At 45.1% G+C, this 19,700-nt stretch overlaps 1 protein-coding gene across 4 annotated transcripts in view; it reads right to left on the bottom strand.

Moving 5' to 3' along the window:
- Positions 1-1,044: 1,044 nt before the first annotated feature.
- The window catches only part of LOC143808546 (ephrin type-A receptor 3-like), a 401,286-nt gene continuing 382,630 nt past the window's right edge, over positions 1,045-19,700 (bottom strand). For all 4 annotated transcript variants that reach the window (XM_077291320.1, XM_077291319.1, XM_077291321.1 and 1 more), the window contains 2 exons: positions 4,828-4,968; positions 1,045-2,543 (listed from right to left, as the gene is read on the bottom strand). In XM_077291320.1, the coding sequence (XP_077147435.1) occupies positions 2,444-2,543; positions 4,828-4,968 (241 nt within the window). In that variant the 3' untranslated portion in view covers positions 1,045-2,443. The remainder of the gene's footprint in view (positions 2,544-4,827; positions 4,969-19,700) is intronic.

Genomic DNA, 19,700 nt, shown 5'->3' with positions numbered 1-19,700 from the left:
CTATTTCTCCATTGCTGCAATCTCAAGCACTGAATAGAAAAAAAGAGAGCATGCAGAACCATCAGAGCCAGCAGTAGAGTTCTGCAAATTGAATAGAAATGAGCTGCGATACCTGGCTCAGCCAACAGACTAATGTGTCATTATTTTTTTTAAATGGATGCCAATATTTCTAATTATGTGAAACTCCTTTAAAAGACCTCATACACATTAGTCTACAGTTGACCGAACCCTCGGTGGGATTGGCTGACAGTTTGTGTACAGTACAGAGGCCCCCCGACTGTCCTCCAATAGATGATGTAGGAGGCCTTTTGAAATCCAATTGCGAATCCTTTTATTTTGCATGGAGATAAGCTGGCTAGAGGGATCTGGCACATGGGAATGCTCAGCCAAGCCCGTCAGTACTGGGGGAGTTAGGAGATATGGGTGTTGGCTGAACCATGGGGTAACAGCTATCTGATGGGGTCTTAGGTTCCTCCCATTTTTCTTCAAATAAGATTTTCTTTACATTTTCACATTTTTTTATTTCTATCCATCTGCTATTGTGTCTAATACAAGTTACAAACTTTTGGAACAACTACTATAAATCAATGGGAAGAGCAGAAGTTGTTGGGGTTTATTGAAAATGTATCTGTCATATTATTAATTTCTTTAATTCTTGGTGACATCTGTTTTCACTGTGGATACTAATGGATCCATTCCCAACAGATCCTATGGAACGTTTCCCAGTAAAGAACATTTCCCATTCAAATACAATCCAAAGGTGTCCATACAGAGTAGATGTAGGCTGAGAAAACCCACTGCTTGTGTTGGGATCAGGGCCCAGGTCTCGTATATATTGGGGTGCCCATTCGTAATCCTTTTCTACATGTGTATGGTGGAGTCACACAATATACGGTAGCTTTCAGATATAAGAGTTATCTAAGGTGTATGGAAAACCTAAAATATAGAAATTAAATCAAGTCTCGACTCACATTATCAATGCATGGAGTAATAGCATCAGTTCCATATTCTCATGACATAAATAACGAGCCCATCTGCTTCTTTGCTATATAGTTCTTTTGATTATTAGTCTTTTATTAACATTCAAAAGAAAGCTATGTACATATATACAATATATAGAGATTCATATATAAAACATCCCACATGAGTACACTTGTGTGTTTTGGAAAAGTTGTTTCTTTCAGTACCAGATGAATTTTCGGCTCTGGGTTTGATGCCAACAGTTCCTGAATTAGCGTGAAGAGCTTGGCACGGGTCCACATCTGCTGCAGTTAGGTGTAAAGCTTGTATCTTGCAATTTACGTTCCTCTTCTTAAGAATCCAGGGTATGACGGTAACTTATGGCACACGAAATGAACACAACATTGCGTACACACCCAACAAAGCAAAGTTGTGCTACAATGTATTATCTTTACAGACTTCCTCTACATCTATGTACAATGTTGTCACAGGCGGTCCCACAATATGTCATTGTTAATGGATGCACAAACCTTTGCACCTATTATTTTCTGATAAATAAAAGCTGCAAGGAATAAAAAAATAAACTTGTCATCTTTCTGTGACATGAGCCTCCGTATAGGCGCGTGATTGAAATATTTCGAATTCTACATCTATGTACGTGGGTAGAAAATGGAGCCTCTTAAGCGTTGACCCTTAAACAATGATTCGCAAAGGTTTCACTGAGAGCGGAGATATCCTTGAGCCTGATAAATGCAACCCTACGCAAATCCTCCTTTCATGTGCTCTTACTATTGAAAGACAGGACTATCAATGTGATACAAATGCTACATAGATTTTATTGAGTTTCTCGACAATGCAGTGCGACGGGGCAGACTCGTGATGGCTACAAACCAAGGACATGGCAGAGGGCTGGGATTATTGGCTACAAATTATACTGGGATGAATGGATGGCATGTTAATGGTGAAGAGGATCAGTTCTGTCATCTACCTGTTGAAGAATTTTAACCCATGAGGTATACCACCCTCAAGAATATCTGTATGTAGCAGCACGGTTGACTGTGCTCCGTATAGACTGGATCCATTCTCCATCACCCTTGTGGGAAAAAAAAGACCCTACCCTAATCAGTCCAATAACATTTTCCATAACATAGAAAATATCGTCACTTTCACCACTGCCTTTTACACAGACAATTTCCACTATATCAAACCATCAACAATCACTCGGCCTATAGATTTGACACTGGGTTATGTCTCTTGGAGTTTTTTTCATAGATATTTTCTCCATTCAAAAATACCTATTCAAAGGCACCGTAGTCCGAATTCCAGACGTTGTTCCCATATATATACCTTGGGAATTGAATATCATTTCCTGCAGTAGTTGTATTATTGGAAGGTCAGCTGAAACATCCGCAGCTTGGAGTATACTGCTTCTGGTAGTGCACAGTACATCCCATTATAGGACATGGTAAACACCAGGGCGCTGTTAGATTTGCACATGTGTTCCTAGTGCCTGAAGGTTCTGTATGCTGCAGAGGATTTTTTTCTGATGCCCTGTTAATGTGATGCCCATTTTGGTCAGTTCACTAAAAAAAAAAACAGATATAAAAGATATTATTAATTATTATTGAGGCTTTTACCTTTTTCAATGTCTGTTTTGGCAAATAAGATAAATGTTGGGATTGATAATGAGCAGAGATATAGGTAACAAGAGGACACAGTCAATTTTTCCAGGGCTAATCGGAGTACAACATCAATAAAGAAATGTATTTTAATAGTCTACATAATTTAGATGTGGTGAGAAAATAGTTTGAGATTTGAAATAAAGCATTTGCCTATTTCTGCCAGTGTAAGCCACATAACATAGGACGCTATGTTAGCCAGCAGTTTATTAAAATGTGGACTTTTTGGGAAATATGTAATATGTTGATGTTAAGATAAGCTCGGTTATCCACTTCCATGGATTTGTAATAGGATCTTCTATATAGTCACGGCCAAAACATTTTAGATTGGCACAAGTTTTGGTTTTCTCAAAGTTTGCTGCTTCAGTGTTGTTACATCCTTTAGCCACATATTTCTATGGTTAGTACAATTATTAGCATTTCATAAGTTTTTAAACTTTTTTTTTTGCCAGAATTGAACTTTATTTTCTGCACTTTGTCCTGGCAACTGGGTATCAGCTTCTGGGCAAAATCCTGACTGATGACCGCTCATTCTTGTCTATCAGTGATTGGGGGGTATCACCATCTCTGCTTTCCTTCATCCACCCACTTTTTGAAGATTGACCACAGGTTCTTAATGGGGGTAAGACCTAAGGAATTTACTTGCCATGGACCCAACATTTCAATGTTTGTTGTGGCGTGGTCTCCATCATGCTGGAAAAATCATTGTTCATGACCGAATTGCTCATGGATTGTTGGGAGAAGTTTCTCTTCGAGAATGTTTAGATTCCATTCTTGTGGATGTAAAGACCCCACAGATGAATGGTCTCAGGGTGCTTTCCAGTTGGCATTACACAGGGCTCATGGTAGTATTCACCTTTTCTTTTCTGGACATTAATTTTTCCAGCTGTCCCAGTTAGTCTGAAGTGTGCTTCGTCAGAGAAAACAATGCTTTTTCTAGCATGGTGACCATGTCATACAGCATGAGTGATAACTAAGTGGCTCGGTGGTCAATGCTCAAAAAGCGTGTGGACAAAATTCCCCTACAAAAGGTGTCATAAATTCAGTTTTTTCAGACTTTATCAATAACAGTTCGGCAGCTAATCTACAAGTCGAGCCATCTCAGAAACTTCGGAGCTGTCATTTTTAGTGTCTGAGAGAGGGATGAAAGTGACTTGGAAGTAACTCCTAGTTGATCTATAAGCAGAGATTTAACATACTGCCCTGCAAAGTTTACAAATGTGCACATCTCTGCAATGGAGTGACACAGCGTAAAACAGAAATTGGAAATAAGTGGCAGAATCAATTTTAAAAAATGTAATTAACTCCTTTTTTTTAGAGCAAGTAACAGGTTCTCTTTAGAGGGATTAACCCAGAATATAATGTTTTGCTGTAAACCCTAGTAGCTACATAACTTAATAATACATATAGTCTTATGCATAGATGACCATACTATGTGCCTTCATTGTCATGTTTCTTTCCCATTCGTCATCATTGCTTTGCCTGAAGTGGGAGGTCCAGTAGTGCAAATGACTGGGAAACTACATTTCCCAGAAGTTCTTTGCTTCTCCTCCTTGCTCTTGGGTCTTCCCTCTCATCTCTTGGTCGTTGATGATGTTCAACATAGAACAATGGCATAAACTGTATAGAAACTGGCAAACTTTTGCAACACCATCCCCTCACTCAATCTCCATAGGCTGCAGTCAAGCATTGTGGTTGGGATACATTTTTTGCCCCAAACTCCGTAAACCCTCAGAGATCTAATAGAGTAGTTACCACCTATGAAGAACCACTGGTGTACTTTGGGGGTAAAACTTTATTTATTGCATATATGTTGGCATGCTAATAATTTTAGCAATATTGAAAAATTAGGCTTAATTCAGATTGTGGAAAAATTCCTTAACTGGTTACCATTAATGCACTTTTCAGTCTGCAATGCCAGATTTGAGGTCTGTGTCCAGGGTGCTGCTGCCTTCACTAGCTCTCATGCATTAGCACAGCTTCATTTCTGTGCTGATTTCCACTTTTGCAGTTCTTGCAGGGATATTGTTTTCCTTCCTGTCTACAGCCTGAATGCAATCCCTTCCCTAATAAATTCAAAGGCGTAAGGCTTAAAAAATACAAGCGCCCTGTTTATAGACTGTGAATTGATAAGGACACATTGCAGAGGCCGTATTGGGTAATGACATAAAATAGAGTCAGTCCTCACCTGTTGCTTAGGTACAGCACAGAATCTAGGGTGACATATCCCGCCATTGTGAAATGCTCTATATACTGAGTCATCTTGATAGCCTCTAGCCATTCTTCTACACTAGTCACTGTAAAGGCTTCTTGCATATTTGGATCCTGCCTGGAAAAGAAATAAGCAGAAATTAATGTGTAAATTTTAAGTAAGCAAGTAAAGGTGAAGGACATAAAACTTGGTGATCCTCTTGTACTTGCAGTGGAAGGAACGTGTGAACACGGCCTTATCGATACATTTGGCCCTCTTAGATCTGTGTTGTAGGACAATACTGTAAAAAAACAAAGTGAGGTGGCATATGGACATATCGTTCTCTATAAGTTTCTCTATGATTTTTTTCTGACATGCAGCTGGAAATCTGCATGGTCACTTGCCGCTGTCACGCTGTGTGAACATAACATTATTCTTCATTGTCTAATACCAGATTTGAAAACCTGCCCTGGACATATGAATGACACTGCTCTGGCGACTATTCTGTAATGTGTCTAGCTTTACCTCTCAGCAGACTGCAATTCTAATCTCAACCATTGTCTGGTCACATATAACAAAAATAACTCCCAACAGGGTGGGGAAAGATTTACCCATAGTCCTCTATATAGTATAATAGACTCCCCATAGTCATCGATATAGGATAATAGACTCCCCATAGTCCTCCATATAGGATAATAGACTCCCCCTATTCCTCCATAGAGTATAATACACTCCTCATAGTCATCCATAAAGTATAATACACTCCCCATAGTCCTCCATAGAGTATAATACACTTCCCATAGTCCTGCATAGAGTATAATGCAGTCCCCATATAGAATATAAGTTTGACCTCATATAGTATAAAGCAACCCCCACATAGAATATAATACAGCCACCCATTAGAATATAATGCAGTCGCCCATAGAATATAATGCAGTCCTACAGTATTATGGCCGCCACGTACTCACTTGCTCATTGATATATACCGTATTCATGGGCGTGGAGAGCAGCCTGCAGCTGTGGCTACTGTGCCCACTATTAAAGTGAAATTAATATTCACTGCTCTCCACTCCTATAGTCCCTCCCATCTCTCGGCGCCAGCTTCAGTGCATAGCGGTGGGAGGGACTATGGGTGTGGGGAGCAGTGGATATGAATTTCTCTTTAACAGCGGGCACAGGCTTTAGCCACAGCAGCCGGTTCTTGTCTCCTGTCACCCGCTGCTCCGCTGCTGCTGCTTCACTGGCACCAGGCAGGCCCCCCTGACTCATGGGCCCCATAGCAGCTGCATGGTGTGCCGCTATTAGTGACACACCACAGGCTGGGGGCAGACACTAATAGATTAGGACCCCTGGTAAAGAAATGTGACTGAGCCCCCCTCCCTGCCAGGTATGCTGCTTATGATGATAGCATTCTGGCAATAGGACCCTGAAGCCTCGGGCTCCGAGAAACAAGTCAGATTGCCCTCATTTTTACTGGCCTGCAAGAAGGGCATACATAGCAATCACAGGGCCCCCACAGCTCTCTTTATATTTTCTCACTGAGATGGATATATATATATATATATATATATATATATATATATATATATATATATATATATATATATACACTGTGTGTGTTTGAAATAAAAAATATATATATATATATATTCATTAGCATTCGGTTCTGCTGGTTCCAGCGCACTCTGACTTTCAGCCAAGTGACAACTAGTGTCCACTATGTCAGTGAATAGAACACTACGATGTGGCTGACACCTTAGTTGGCACATGACAGCAAGTGTGCATAGCGCCTCCTCTTGGTTATGTGATAACTACTGAAACCGGCAGAGCCTGACAATGTATGTATTATATTACATTATATGTCTGGTATCTGCTCTACATATACCGTACATACATACACACATATACTGTACATATATATAGCAGAAGACACACTGTAAGTCCTGCTCTTCCTCCACTGATGTCCCTGTGCATTGTGAGGCCCAGGTCCCTGACTGTAGGTGAGTACTCACCATTGGGACAGAGGACATCCTGTGAGCACTCTCCTCATTCTGGTGAGGAAAGCATTCATTGGCCAGCATCTCTCCCTGCATGACACACACCCTTTTTGAACTCCTGCACTTTGCGCCCCGCTCTCTCCCCAGCACTGGGTGTTCGCATGATTACAGGAGGGAGTGAGAAGGGCCCAATCCTGCATAATAACGGGCCTACCTGCAGGGGCCCCCCTCCGCCTATGGACCTCGGAGAAGTGCCAAGGGCAGTATGTCCACCCCTGGCTGGGTGCCCCTGGGCAGCTGGGGCCCTAGGCAGCTGCCTAGTCTGCCTGCCCCTGACAAATTCAATTTTTTTTATTTACTGTAACTATTGAAAATTGATGTTTGCTTAACATGTAAACTGTGCCAAAAAAGTTATCCAGAATAGTGTTTTTTATCCAGCTAAAAAACTATGGATTGTAGTCAAGCACAAGACATTTTAAAACATTTCCATCTCCACTGAAATGAATGGATTATGTACTGGATTATTTTATTTCTGGATAATGTACTGGATTATTTTATTTCTGTCTTGGTCATCGCAAAACTGATCCAAAAATGAAACAACACATTGGACATGTAAACACAACCTTACAATAGACAATCTGCAAATGTCTCAGAGTTACCATAGTAGTTCATGCTGTTTGGTAAATCTGTCTAATCTTAAGATTTACTGGTGAAAATCCTCGATTCATGAAGACTTGCAGTATTTATGCCAATCTTGATGAGAGAACGTGCTGAAGTCAGAAGTTCCTGATTCATTTAGAGCGGAATGCCTCTTAATAAATCAGGAGCATCTGATAGGTGGCATGTGCACCTCTCCACAAATTATACTTCAGTTGGAGTAAGATTTGAAGCTTAGCAAACACTGTCGCTCATCATGAATTTGACAAATAGAGGTTGTCACACTTCGTTTCGCCCCAGTTCCTCCCACTTTGTTGGAGTTGGGCAAAAATGTTGTGAGAGTGCTGTAACAAAACACTCCGGGATCGCCTTTGCTGGGGTCAAAGGTCACGTGGTTTGTGCATTGAATTCTGAGGCGACAGCAGGTTTCCAAGTTGGCTGACCTTAGGTCAGGTTTATTAAAGTGAAAGCAACATAGAAAAAACAAAACATAAAAATAAATCCTAGCCTGTCCGGCACTAACTAAACCAATACGTTGCTATCTAACAACTGGGGGGGCTTCTCCCACCCAGCTAACAACACATAATCCTTGAGCACAGCTCTCACTCATGTTTGTCTCACACAGACAGGCAATCTGTGTGCCCCAGGCTGACGCCGGAAACCCTCAGCTGGTCATCCTTTATTCCTGCACTCATTAACCCATCCTTATCCTGAAGATACTGAGCAGCCTAATTCACATAGGACAAATACCTGGGCGAGATATACCTGCCCCCGACTACCAGACCGACATGATTCTTACATATCCTCCCCTGTTGTGAATTTGGATTCTGGGCTCCCCCGGTGGCTACTGGTGGAATTGAACTTGTCTTCATCTTCTCTGTTCACCTGTTCCCATCAAGATGTGGGAGTCGCTATATAACCTTGCTGCTCTGTTAGTTGCTTGCCGGTCAACAATGTTATCAGAAGCCTCTCTGTGCTTGTTCCTGCTCCTAGACAACTACTAGATAAGTTGGACTCTTGTCCATGTTTGTTTTTGCATTTTTGTTCCAGTTCACAGCTGTAGTTTCGTTACTGTGTCTGGAAAGCTCTTGTGAACAGGAATTGCCACTCTGGTGTTATGAGTTAATGCCAGAGTTTTAAAGTAATTTCTGGATGGCGTTTTGATAGGGTTTTCAGCTGACCATGAAAGTGTCCTTTCTGTCTTCTGCTATGTAGTAAGTGGACCTCAAATTTGCTAAACCTATTTTCATACTACGTTTGTTATTTCATCTTAATTCACCGCCAATACATGTGGGGGGCCTCTGTCTCCTTTCGGGGTATTTCTCTAGAGGTGAGCTAGGACTAATATTTTCCTCTGCTAGCATTATTTAGTCCTCCGGCTGGTGCTGGGCATCTAGAATCAACGTAGGCATGCTACCCGGCCACTGCTAGTTGTGTGTTAGGTTTAGTTCATGGTCAGCTCAGTTCCCATCTTCCAAGAGCTAGTTCCTATATATGCTGATGCTATGTTCTCTTGCCATTGAGAACATGACAGTTTGACCGGCCCACTAAAGGGTTAAAATCCTTGGCTGAGAAAGGAGAGAAATAAGAAGTCTGCTGAGATTTTTTTTTTTTTTTCTCTCCTTCTAATCTTTGAATGGCTCTGTGTCCACCTGTTTGTAATGGATCTTCAGAGTGTAGCTGCAGGTTTGAATAATCTCGCCACGAAGGTACAAAATTTGCAAGACTTTGTTTGTCATGCACCTGTATCTGAGCCGAGAATTCCTTTGCCGGAATTTTTCTCGGGGAATAGATCTGGGTTTCAGAATTTTCGAAATAATTGCAAATTATTTTTGTCCCTGAAATTTCGCTCTGCCGGAGATCCTGCACAGCAGGTCAGGATTGTGATTTCCTTGCTCCGGGGCGACCCTCAAGACTGGGCTTTCTCATTGACACCAGGGGATCCTGCGTTGCTCAATGTGGATGCGTTTTTTCTGGCCTTGGGGTTGCTTTATGACGAACCTCATTTGGAGCTTCAGGCAGAAAAGACTTTGATGTCCCTATCTCAGGGGCAAGATGAAGCGGAAATTTACTGCCAAAGATTCCGTAAATGGTCTGTGCTTACTCAGTGGAATGAGTGCGCCCTGGCGGCGACTTTCAGAGAGGGTCTCTCTGATGCCATTAAGGATGTTATGGTGGGGTTCCCTGTGCCTGCGGGTCTGAATGAGTCTATGACAATGGCTATTCAGATCGATAGGCGTTTGCGGGAGCGCAAACCAGTGCACCATCTGGCGGTGTCCACTGAGAAGTCGCCAGAGAGTATGCAGTGTGATAGAATTCTGTCCCGAAGCGAGCGGCAGAATTTTAGACGGAAAAATGGGTTGTGTTTCTATTGTGGTGATTCTACTCATGTTATATCAGCATGCTCTAAGCGCACTAAAAAGCTTGATAAATCTGTTTCCATTTGCACCTTACCGTCTAAGTTTATTCTATCTGTGACCCTGATTTGCTCTTTGTCATCTATTACCACGGACGCCTATGTCGACTCTGGCGCCGCTTTGAGTCTTATGGATTGGTCCTTTGCCAAACGCTGTGGGTATGATTTAGAGCCTTTGGAGACTCCTATTCCTCTGAAGGGGATTGACTCCACCCCATTGGCTAATAATAAACCACAATACTGGACACAAGTAACTATGCGTATTAATCCGGATCACCAGGAGATTATTCGCTTTCTGGTGCTGTATAATCTACATGATGATTTGGTGCTAGGATTGCCTTGGCTGCAATCTCACAACCCAGTCCTCGACTGGAGAGCTATGTCTGTGTTGAGCTGGGGATGTAAGGGGGCTCATGGGGATGTACCTGTGGTTTCCATTTCATCATCTATTCCCTCTGAAATTCCTGAGTTCCTGTCTGACTATCGTGACGTCTTTGAAGAATCCAAGCTTGGTTCGTTACCTCCGCACCGAGAGTGCGATTGTGCCATAGATTTAATCCCGGGTAGTAAATACCCAAAGGGTCGTTTGTTTAATCTGTCTGTGCCTGAACATGCTGCTATGCGAGAATATATAAAGGAGTCCTTGGAAAAGGGACATATTCGTCCATCGTCATCTCCCTTAGGAGCCGGTTTTTTCTTTGTGTCAAAAAAAAGACGGCTCTTTGAGACCATGTATCGATTATCGGCTTTTGAACAAAATCACTGTTAAATATCAATACCCATTGCCGTTGCTGACTGATTTGTTTGCTCGCATAAAGGGGGCCAAGTGGTTCTCTAAGATTGACCTTCGTGGGGCGTATAATTTGGTGCGAATCAGGCAGGGGGATGAGTGGAAGACCGCATTTAATACGCCCGAGGGCCATTTTGAGTATTTAGTGATGCCTTTTGGTCTTTCAAATGCTCCGTCAGTTTTCCAGTCCTTTATGCATGATATTTTTCGCGATTATTTGGATAAATTTATGATTGTGTATCTGGATGATATTCTGATTTTTTCGGATGACTGGGACTCTCATGTCCAGCAAGTCAGGAGGGTTTTCCAGGTTTTGCGGTCTAATTCTTTGTGTGTGAAGGGTTCTAAGTGTGTTTTTGGGGTACAGAGGATTTCCTTTTTGGGATATATTTTTTCTCCCTCTTCCATTGAAATGGATCCTGTCAAGGTTCAAGCTATTTGTGATTGGACGCAGCCCTCTTCTCTTAAGAGTCTTCAGAAATTTTTGGGCTTTGCTAACTTTTATCGTCGATTTATTGCTGGTTTTTCGGATATTGCTAAGCCATTGACCGATTTGACTAAGAAGGGTGCTGATGTTGCTGATTGGTCCCCTGACGCTGTGGAGGCCTTTCGGGAGCTTAAGCGCCGTTTTTCCTCTGCCCCTGTGTTGCGTCAGCCTGATGTTGCTCTACCTTTTCAGGTTGAGGTCGACGCTTCTGAGATCGGAGCTGGGGCAGTGTTGTCGCAGAAAAGTTCTGACTGCTCCGTGATGAGGCCTTGTGCCTTCTTTTCCCGTAAATTTTCGCCCGCTGAGCGGAATTATGATGTTGGGAATCGGGAGCTTTTGGCCATGAAGTGGGCTTTTGAGGAGTGGCGCCATTGGCTTGAGGGGGCCAGACATCAGGTAGTGGTATTGACTGACCACAAAAATTTGATTTATCTTGAGACTGCCAGGCGCCTGAATCCTAGACAGGCGCGCTGGTCATTATTTTTCTCTCGGTTTAATTTTGTGGTGTCATACCTGCCGGGTTCTAAGAATGTTAAGGCGGATGCCCTTTCTAGGAGTTTTGAGCCTGACTCGCCTGGTAACTCTGAGCCCACAGGTATCCTTAAGGATGGAGTGGTATTGTCAGCCGTTTCTCCAGACCTGCGGCGGGCCTTGCAGGAGTTTCAGGCGGATAGACCGGATCGTTGCCCACCTGATAAACTGTTTGTTCCTGATGATTGGACCAGTAGAGTCATCTCTGAGGTTCATTCTTCTGCATTGGCAGGTCATCCTGGCATTTTTGGTACCAGGGATTTGGTGGCAAGGTCCTTCTGGTGGCCTTCCCTGTCACGAGATGTGCGAGGCTTTGTGCAGTCTTGTGACGTTTGTGCTCGGGCCAAGCCTTGTTGTTCTCGGGCTAGTGGATTATTGTTGCCCTTGCCTATTCCTAAGAGGCCTTGGACGCACATCTCGATGGATTTTATTTCAGATCTGCCTGTTTCTCAGAAGATGTCTGTCATCTGGGTGGTGTGTGACCGTTTCTCTAAGATGGTCCATTTGGTTCCTCTGCCCAAGTTGCCTTCTTCTTCCGAGTTGGTTCCTCTGTTTTTTCAAAATGTTGTTCGTTTGCATGGTATTCCTGAGAATATCATTTCTGACAGAGGGACCCAATTCGTGTCTAGATTTTGGCGGGCATTCTGTGCTAGGATGGGCATAGATTTATCTTTTTCGTCCGCTTTCCATCCTCGGACGAATGGCCAGACCGAGCGGACTAATCAGACCCTGGAGACATATCTGAGGTGTTTTGTGTCTGCTGACCAGGATGATTGGGTTGCTTTTTTGCCATTGGCAGAGTTCGCTCTCAATAATCGGGCCAGCTCTGCCACTTTGGTGTCCCCGTTTTTCTGTAATTCGGGGTTTCATCCTCGATTTTCCTCTGGTCAGGTGGAATCTTCGGATTGTCCTGGAGTGGATGCTGTGGTGGAGAGATTGCATCAGATCTGGGAGCAGGTGGTGGACAATTTGAGGTTGTCCCAGGAGAAGACTCAGCTTTTTGCCAACCGCCACCGTCGTGTTGGTCCTCGGCTTTGTGTTGGGGACTTGGTGTGGTTGTCTTCTCGTTTTGTCCCTATGAGGGTCTCTTCTCCTAAGTTTAAGCCTCGGTTCATCGGCCCGTATAAGATATTGGAGATTCTTAACCCTGTTTCCTTCCGTTTGGACCTCCCTGCATCCTTTTCTATTCATAACGTTTTTCATCGGTCATTATTGCGCAGGTATGAGGTACCGGTTGTGCCTTCCGTTGAGCCTCCTGCTCCGGTGTTGGTTGAGGGTGAGTTGGAATACGTTGTGGAGAAAATCTTAGACTCTCGTGTTTCCAGACGGAGACTCCAGTATCTGGTCAAGTGGAAGGGATACGGCCAGGAGGATAATTCTTGGGTGAATGCATCTGATGTTCATGCCTCTGATTTGGTTCGTGCCTTTCATAGGGCCCATCCTGATCGCCCTGGTGGTTCTGGTGAGGGTTCGGTGCCCCCTCCTTGAGGGGGGGGTACTGTTGTGAATTTGGATTCTGGGCTCCCCCGGTGGCTACTGGTGGAATTGAACTTGTCTTCATCTTCTCTGTTCACCTGTTCCCATCAAGATGTGGGAGTCGCTATATAACCTTGCTGCTCTGTTAGTTGCTTGCCGGTCAACAATGTTATCAGAAGCCTCTCTGTGCTTGTTCCTGCTCCTAGACAACTACTAGATAAGTTGGACTCTTGTCCATGTTTGTTTTTGCATTTTTGTTCCAGTTCACAGCTGTAGTTTCGTTACTGTGTCTGGAAAGCTCTTGTGAACAGGAATTGCCACTCTGGTGTTATGAGTTAATGCCAGAGTTTTAAAGTAATTTCTGGATGGCGTTTTGATAGGGTTTTCAGCTGACCATGAAAGTGTCCTTTCTGTCTTCTGCTATGTAGTAAGTGGACCTCAAATTTGCTAAACCTATTTTCATACTACGTTTGTTATTTCATCTTAATTCACCGCCAATACATGTGGGGGGCCTCTGTCTCCTTTCGGGGTATTTCTCTAGAGGTGAGCTAGGACTAATATTTTCCTCTGCTAGCATTATTTAGTCCTCCGGCTGGTGCTGGGCATCTAGAATCAACGTAGGCATGCTACCCGGCCACTGCTAGTTGTGTGTTAGGTTTAGTTCATGGTCAGCTCAGTTCCCATCTTCCAAGAGCTAGTTCCTATATATGCTGATGCTATGTTCTCTTGCCATTGAGAACATGACACTCCCCCCCTGCTCAGACCACTCAGGTCGAGCAAGAACACTCTCGAAACAGTGCACTCGGGACAGGGCATCAGCGTTCCCCATCTGCACCCCGGGGCGGTGCTCCACCGTGAAAGAGTAAGCCTGCAGGGCAAGGAACCACCGGGTTACCCGACTATTACGGTCTTTGTGGAGGTGCATCCACTTGAGAGGGGCATGGTCCGTGACCAGCTTAAACTTCCTACCTGCCAGGTAATACTTGAGGGAGTCGAGAGCCCATTTAATGGCTAGGCACTCTTTTTCAACCACGGCATACCTCTGCTCATGTACATTCAGTTTCCGGCTGAGGTAGAGGACCGGGTGTTCGACTCCGTCCCTCACCTGGGAAAGTACAGCTCCGACCCCAGTATCAGAAGCATCAGTTTGGACCACAAACTCGCTGCTGAAATCAGGAGTCACTAGTACGGGCTGAGAGCACAAAGCTCGTTTCAGGCTGTGGAAGGCCTCTCCAGCCGCTGAGGTCCATTTTACCATGACGGAACCCTTCCCTTTGGTAAGATCCGTCAAGGGGGTAGCCATGGCTGCAAAATTGGGTATGAACCGGCGATAATAGCCGGCGATCCCCAGGAAAGCTTGTACTTGTTTCTTGTTCACTGGTTGCGGCCAGCCCTGAATGGCCTCTATTTTGTCGATCTGTGGTTTAACCACTCCTCTGCCAATCACATAACCCAAGTATCGGGATTCTTCAAGCCCGATGTGACATTTCTTGGGGTTTGCCGTTAAGCCTGCGTCTCGCAGGTCATCAATCACCGCCTGTACCTTCCGGAGGTGAGTTTCCCAGTCCAAGCTGTAAATTATGATGTCATCCAGGTAGGCCGAAGCGTACTGCCTGTGGGGCCTCAAGACTCGATCCATCAACCTCTGGAACGTTGCTGGAGCTCCGTGAAGTCCAAACGGCATGTAGACATACTGGAACAGACCTTCCGGTGTAGCAAATGCCGTCTTCTCTCTGGCCGCCTCGGCCAGAGGGATCTGCCAGTACCCCTTTGTTAGATCCAGGGTCGTAATGTATCGGGCTTTACCCAGCCGGTCGATCAACTCATCGACCCGAGGCATAGGGTACGCATCAAATTTAGAAACCGCATTCAGTTTCCTAAAGTCATTACAAAACCGTATGGAGCCATCCGGCTTTGGTATCAACACGATTGGACTGGACCAGGCGCTGTGTGACTCCTCAATGACTCCTAAGTCCAACATTGCCACCACCTCCCGGGAGACGGCTTCACGGTGTGCTTCCGGAATCCGGTATGGCTTCACATGAACTGTGACACCAGGCTCTGTAACAATCTCATGTTTCACCAGTTTAGTCCGGCCAGGTTTTTCTGAGAAAAACTGTCGGTTCTGTAACAAAAACTGCTTAACCTCAGATTTTTGTTGTTCCGAGAGAGTCTCGGCAATCTGCACCTCCGGTACGGTAGGTGCGCAAACCGGACGGGGCAGATCCGCCGTTAAGGCAGAGCGGTCTTTCCAGGGTTTTATCAGATTCACATGATAAATCTGTTCTCGTTTTCTCTTACCGGGCTGGTACACTTTATAGTTCACTTCCCCAACTCTTTCCTTGACCTCAAAGGGGCCCTGCCATTTCGCTAGAAATTTACTATCCACTGTAGGGATTAGGACCAACACCCTATCCCCGGATGCAAACGTACGGACCTTAGCACCTCTATCATAACTTTGCCTCTGGGCTCCCTGGGCCTGTAACATATGGTCCCTAACAATGGGCATGACAGCGGCAATACGGTCCTGCATTTGTGTTACATGGTCGATCACCGTTTTAAAGGGAGTGACTTGACCTTCCCAGGTTTCTTTTGCGACGTCCAACAGTCCCCGGGGACGACGGGCGTACAACAGTTCGAAAGGCGAAAACCCTGTGGAAGACTGGGGAACTTCCCTAATGGCAAACAGCAAATAGGGTAGCAAGTAATCCCAGTTCTTCCCATCTTTGTCTATCGCCTTCCGGAGCATCTGTTTTAAGGTTTTGTTGAACCGCTCAACCAAGCCATCTGTTTGAGGGTGATAGACAGACGTACGCAACTGGTCTATTTGTAAGAGTCTGCAGAGCTCCTTCATCACCCTCGACATGAAAGGAGTCCCCTGGTCGGTGAGTATCTGTTTTGGAATTCCCACCCGACTAAACACTTGTACCAACTCTTTGGCGATCACTTTGGTAGCAGTGTTACGCAAAGGGATGGCTTCTGGGTAACGAGTGGCATAGTCCATGATGACGAGGATATGTTGGTGCCCACGTGCGGACCGGGGAAGGGGCCCAACCAGATCCATCCCAATTCTCTCAAAAGGGACTCCAATGATAGGGAGGGGTACCAAAGGGCTACAGAACCGAGTTTTAGGTGCAGAGATTTGGCACTCTGGACAGGACTCACAATAGTTACGTACATCACTATGTATTCCGGGCCACACAAAACAATGCAATATCCTTTCGGTGGTTTTCTGTAACCCCAGATGTCCCCCCATTATATGTCCGTGGGCCAGGTCCAGTACCTTCCGCCGGTAAGGTTTGGGTACCACTAACTGTTGCACAGTGTCTTCTCCTTTTTTCTCTACCTGGTAGAGCAAATCATTTTCAAGAACCATGTACGGGTACGCTAGCCTAGTGTCAGGTTCTACGGGTACCCCATCTATCATTTTTAAATTTTTCCTAGCCGGAGTCAGGGTAGGATCTTTCATTTGCTCGCTGTGGAAGTCATCCAACTGGACTCCCAAATCTGGCAGGCAAGGTGCTGGATGGCTGTCTGCCTCCGCCTCTCGCTGAGTTTCCTCAGTTTCCTCAGTTTCCCCCGCCAGAACTGAGAAGGGGAACTGAAGGTTAGTTTCAATAACCTCCCCAGCAACGTCTTCCTGTGGGTCCTCCTCTAGGAGTTCGGGACCTCCAGATGGCATGGGAAAAGACTCACAGCTACCATGAAGGAGCAACTGATTCTCCCACAACTGCCAGAAATGGGGAAAATCCCTGCCCAGGATTACATCCTGTAACAATGCGGGAACGAGTCCCACTTTGTGTTGCACAGACCCATAGGGAGTGGAAATCGATATGACCGCTGTTAGGTACGAGCAGGTGTCACCATGCACACACGTTACAGAAAATTTGTCAGACGAACCAGATGGAAGTGCCACCAGACTAGCTTTCACCAGAGTCACCACACTTCCAGAGTCTAGTAATGCCACAACACTTTTCCCATCAACAGATAATTCACACAGGTGTTTTGCTATATCATTTTGACCCGTATTCACATTCACTAGCCGTGTAACCAAAGACATGTGTTTCTTAGAGTATGTAACATCGCACTGCATGGGTTCAGTGGTAACAGGACAGTTCGCAGAAATATGGCCCTTCTCACGGCAGCGAAAACACCTAACAGGCCCCCTACTGAGACCACCGTCCAACACTCTCGGTCTCGGAGTGCGAGCAGTCCCGTGTTCCTCCCCCACAGTTTTTGGCAATTTTCCTTCACCCGTAGTCACTGGAACAGTCTTACCGGTTCCACGAGGAGAAGGCACAGACCTGGTGCTAGCGGTTTCGTCGGGAAGTCCTTCTGCCACGGAATAACGCTCGACCAACTCCACAAGTTGATCCGCTGTCGTGGGATTTCCTTGGCTTACCCACCTTTTCAGCGCTGGTGGTAGTACTCTCAGGTACTTGTCCAAGACAATCCGCTGGATTATTTCGGGTGCTGTCAGTACCTCGGGTTGCAGCCATTTCTTTGTCAAGCAGATCAGGTCGAACATCTGAGACCGCGCCGGTTTATCTTGCTGGTATGTCCACTGGTGTACCCTCTGTGCACGGACAGCTGTCGGTACCCCCAGCCGGGCCAGGATCTCAACTTTCAGCTTCTCGAAGTCCTGTGCGACTTCCGGGTCCAAGTCATGGTAAGCTTTTTGGGCCTCGCCGGAGAGAAACGGAGCAATCAAATCGGCCCATCGTGCCTTCGGCCACTTCTCCCTCAATGCCGTCCGCTCAAACGTTGTCAGGTATGCCTCGACGTCATCTTCTGTAGTCAACTTTTGCCAGTATCGACTCACATGGATCCTTCTGGAGTCTGCTTCCGGGTCTGCCTCAGGCATGCTCATCAGGCGCTGCGCCACCTGCTGGAGAAGCTGGCGGTCTGCAACCGTCATGTCTATTAACTCCTTCAGCTGTGCGGCCATCAAGCGATTAGCTTCATGCTGTGCGGCAGTGGCCTGCTGCTGTACGGCAGTGGACTGTACTAGGGCTTTCACCACGTCTTCCATACTGTCGCCTGTGCCACGATAGTGCCCGCGTTCTCCACCACAATGTAACAAAACACTCCGGGATCGCCTTTGCTGGGGTCAAAGGTCACGTGGTTTGTGCATTGAATTCTGAGGCGACAGCAGGTTTCCAAGTTGGCTGACCTTAGGTCAGGTTTATTAAAGTGAAAGCAACATAGAAAAAACAAAACATAAAAATAAATCCTAGCCTGCCCGACACTAACTAAACCAATACGTTGCTATCTAACAACTGGGGGGGCTTCTCCCACCCAGCTAACAACACATAATCCTTGAGCACAGCTCTCACTCACGTTTGTCTCACACAGACAGGCAATCTGTGTGCCCCAGGCTGATGCCGGAAACCCTCAGCTGGTCATCCTTTATTCCTGCACTCATTAACCCATCCTTATCCTGAAGATACTGAGCAGCCTAATTCACATAGGACAAATACCTGGGCGAGATATACCTGCCCCCGACTACCAGACCGACATGATTCTTACAGTGTCAAAAGTTGGAAAATTTGAGCACAGCCGCACATCTCTGAACTAATCTACCAATATCTTCCCTCACGCAATCTTCAATCCTCCCAGAACCTCCTACTTTCCACCACACTTATTCGTTCCTCATACAACCGCCTCCAAGATTTTTCCCGAATATCCCTCATCCTCTGGAATTCCACGCCTCAACACGTCCGATTATCCACCACCCTCGGATCCTTCAGACGGAACCTGAAAACCCATCTCTTCAGGAAAGCTTACAGCCTGCAATAACCATTCTGCTTCCTCACCACCACCCGAGCTGCCGCCTCACCACCACCAGAGCTGCTGCACCCCTGACCATCTGTCTCTTGCCCATTGTCCCGTAGAATGTAAGTCCGCAAGGAGATGGACCTCTCCCATCTGTACCAGTCTGTCATCGTAAATTTGTTTACTGTAAATGATATCTATAACTTTATATCTAACCCCTTCTCATGTACAGCACCATGGAATTAATTGTGCTTTATAAATAAATAAATAAATAAATAATAATAATAATAATAACATTGAGCCAAAACTTTCTTACTTTTCAAAGCTTTTTACACCAGAATTCTGGGGTAAAAGCCTTAATGAATCAGGCCCTATGTTTACACCTATTAGTTGGCTTACTCTGTGTCAGAAATGTGGGCCACAATTCTGTCTCATTTTTAGCGCATACTGCCGCACTTTAGGCAAGTTCACTTTTCCAATAAGCGACACCCTTTTCAATGAGACCAGTCCCTCACATCATTCAAGTCATAACAAATGTCTAAAACACATCCTAAATTTGATGCAGGTCATGAAATATAGTTTTGAGTGCAAATTACACCAGAATTATTATACATTTAGCTTGATAAATATTTATCAATATGTTGTTTTTTTCCAACCTTAGTCATCACATGCCACTCATCTTGGGACTTTTGTAGCCAAGTGAGGTAAAGAAGGACACATCAATATCTCCATGGAGTCTGT

Source organism: Ranitomeya variabilis, chromosome 2, assembly GCF_051348905.1.
Source record: "Ranitomeya variabilis isolate aRanVar5 chromosome 2, aRanVar5.hap1, whole genome shotgun sequence".
NCBI classification, from domain to species: domain Eukaryota; kingdom Metazoa; phylum Chordata; class Amphibia; order Anura; family Dendrobatidae; genus Ranitomeya; species Ranitomeya variabilis.
The sequence above is the reverse complement of the archived record's forward strand: the minus strand, read 5'-3'. Positions and strand labels throughout refer to the sequence as shown.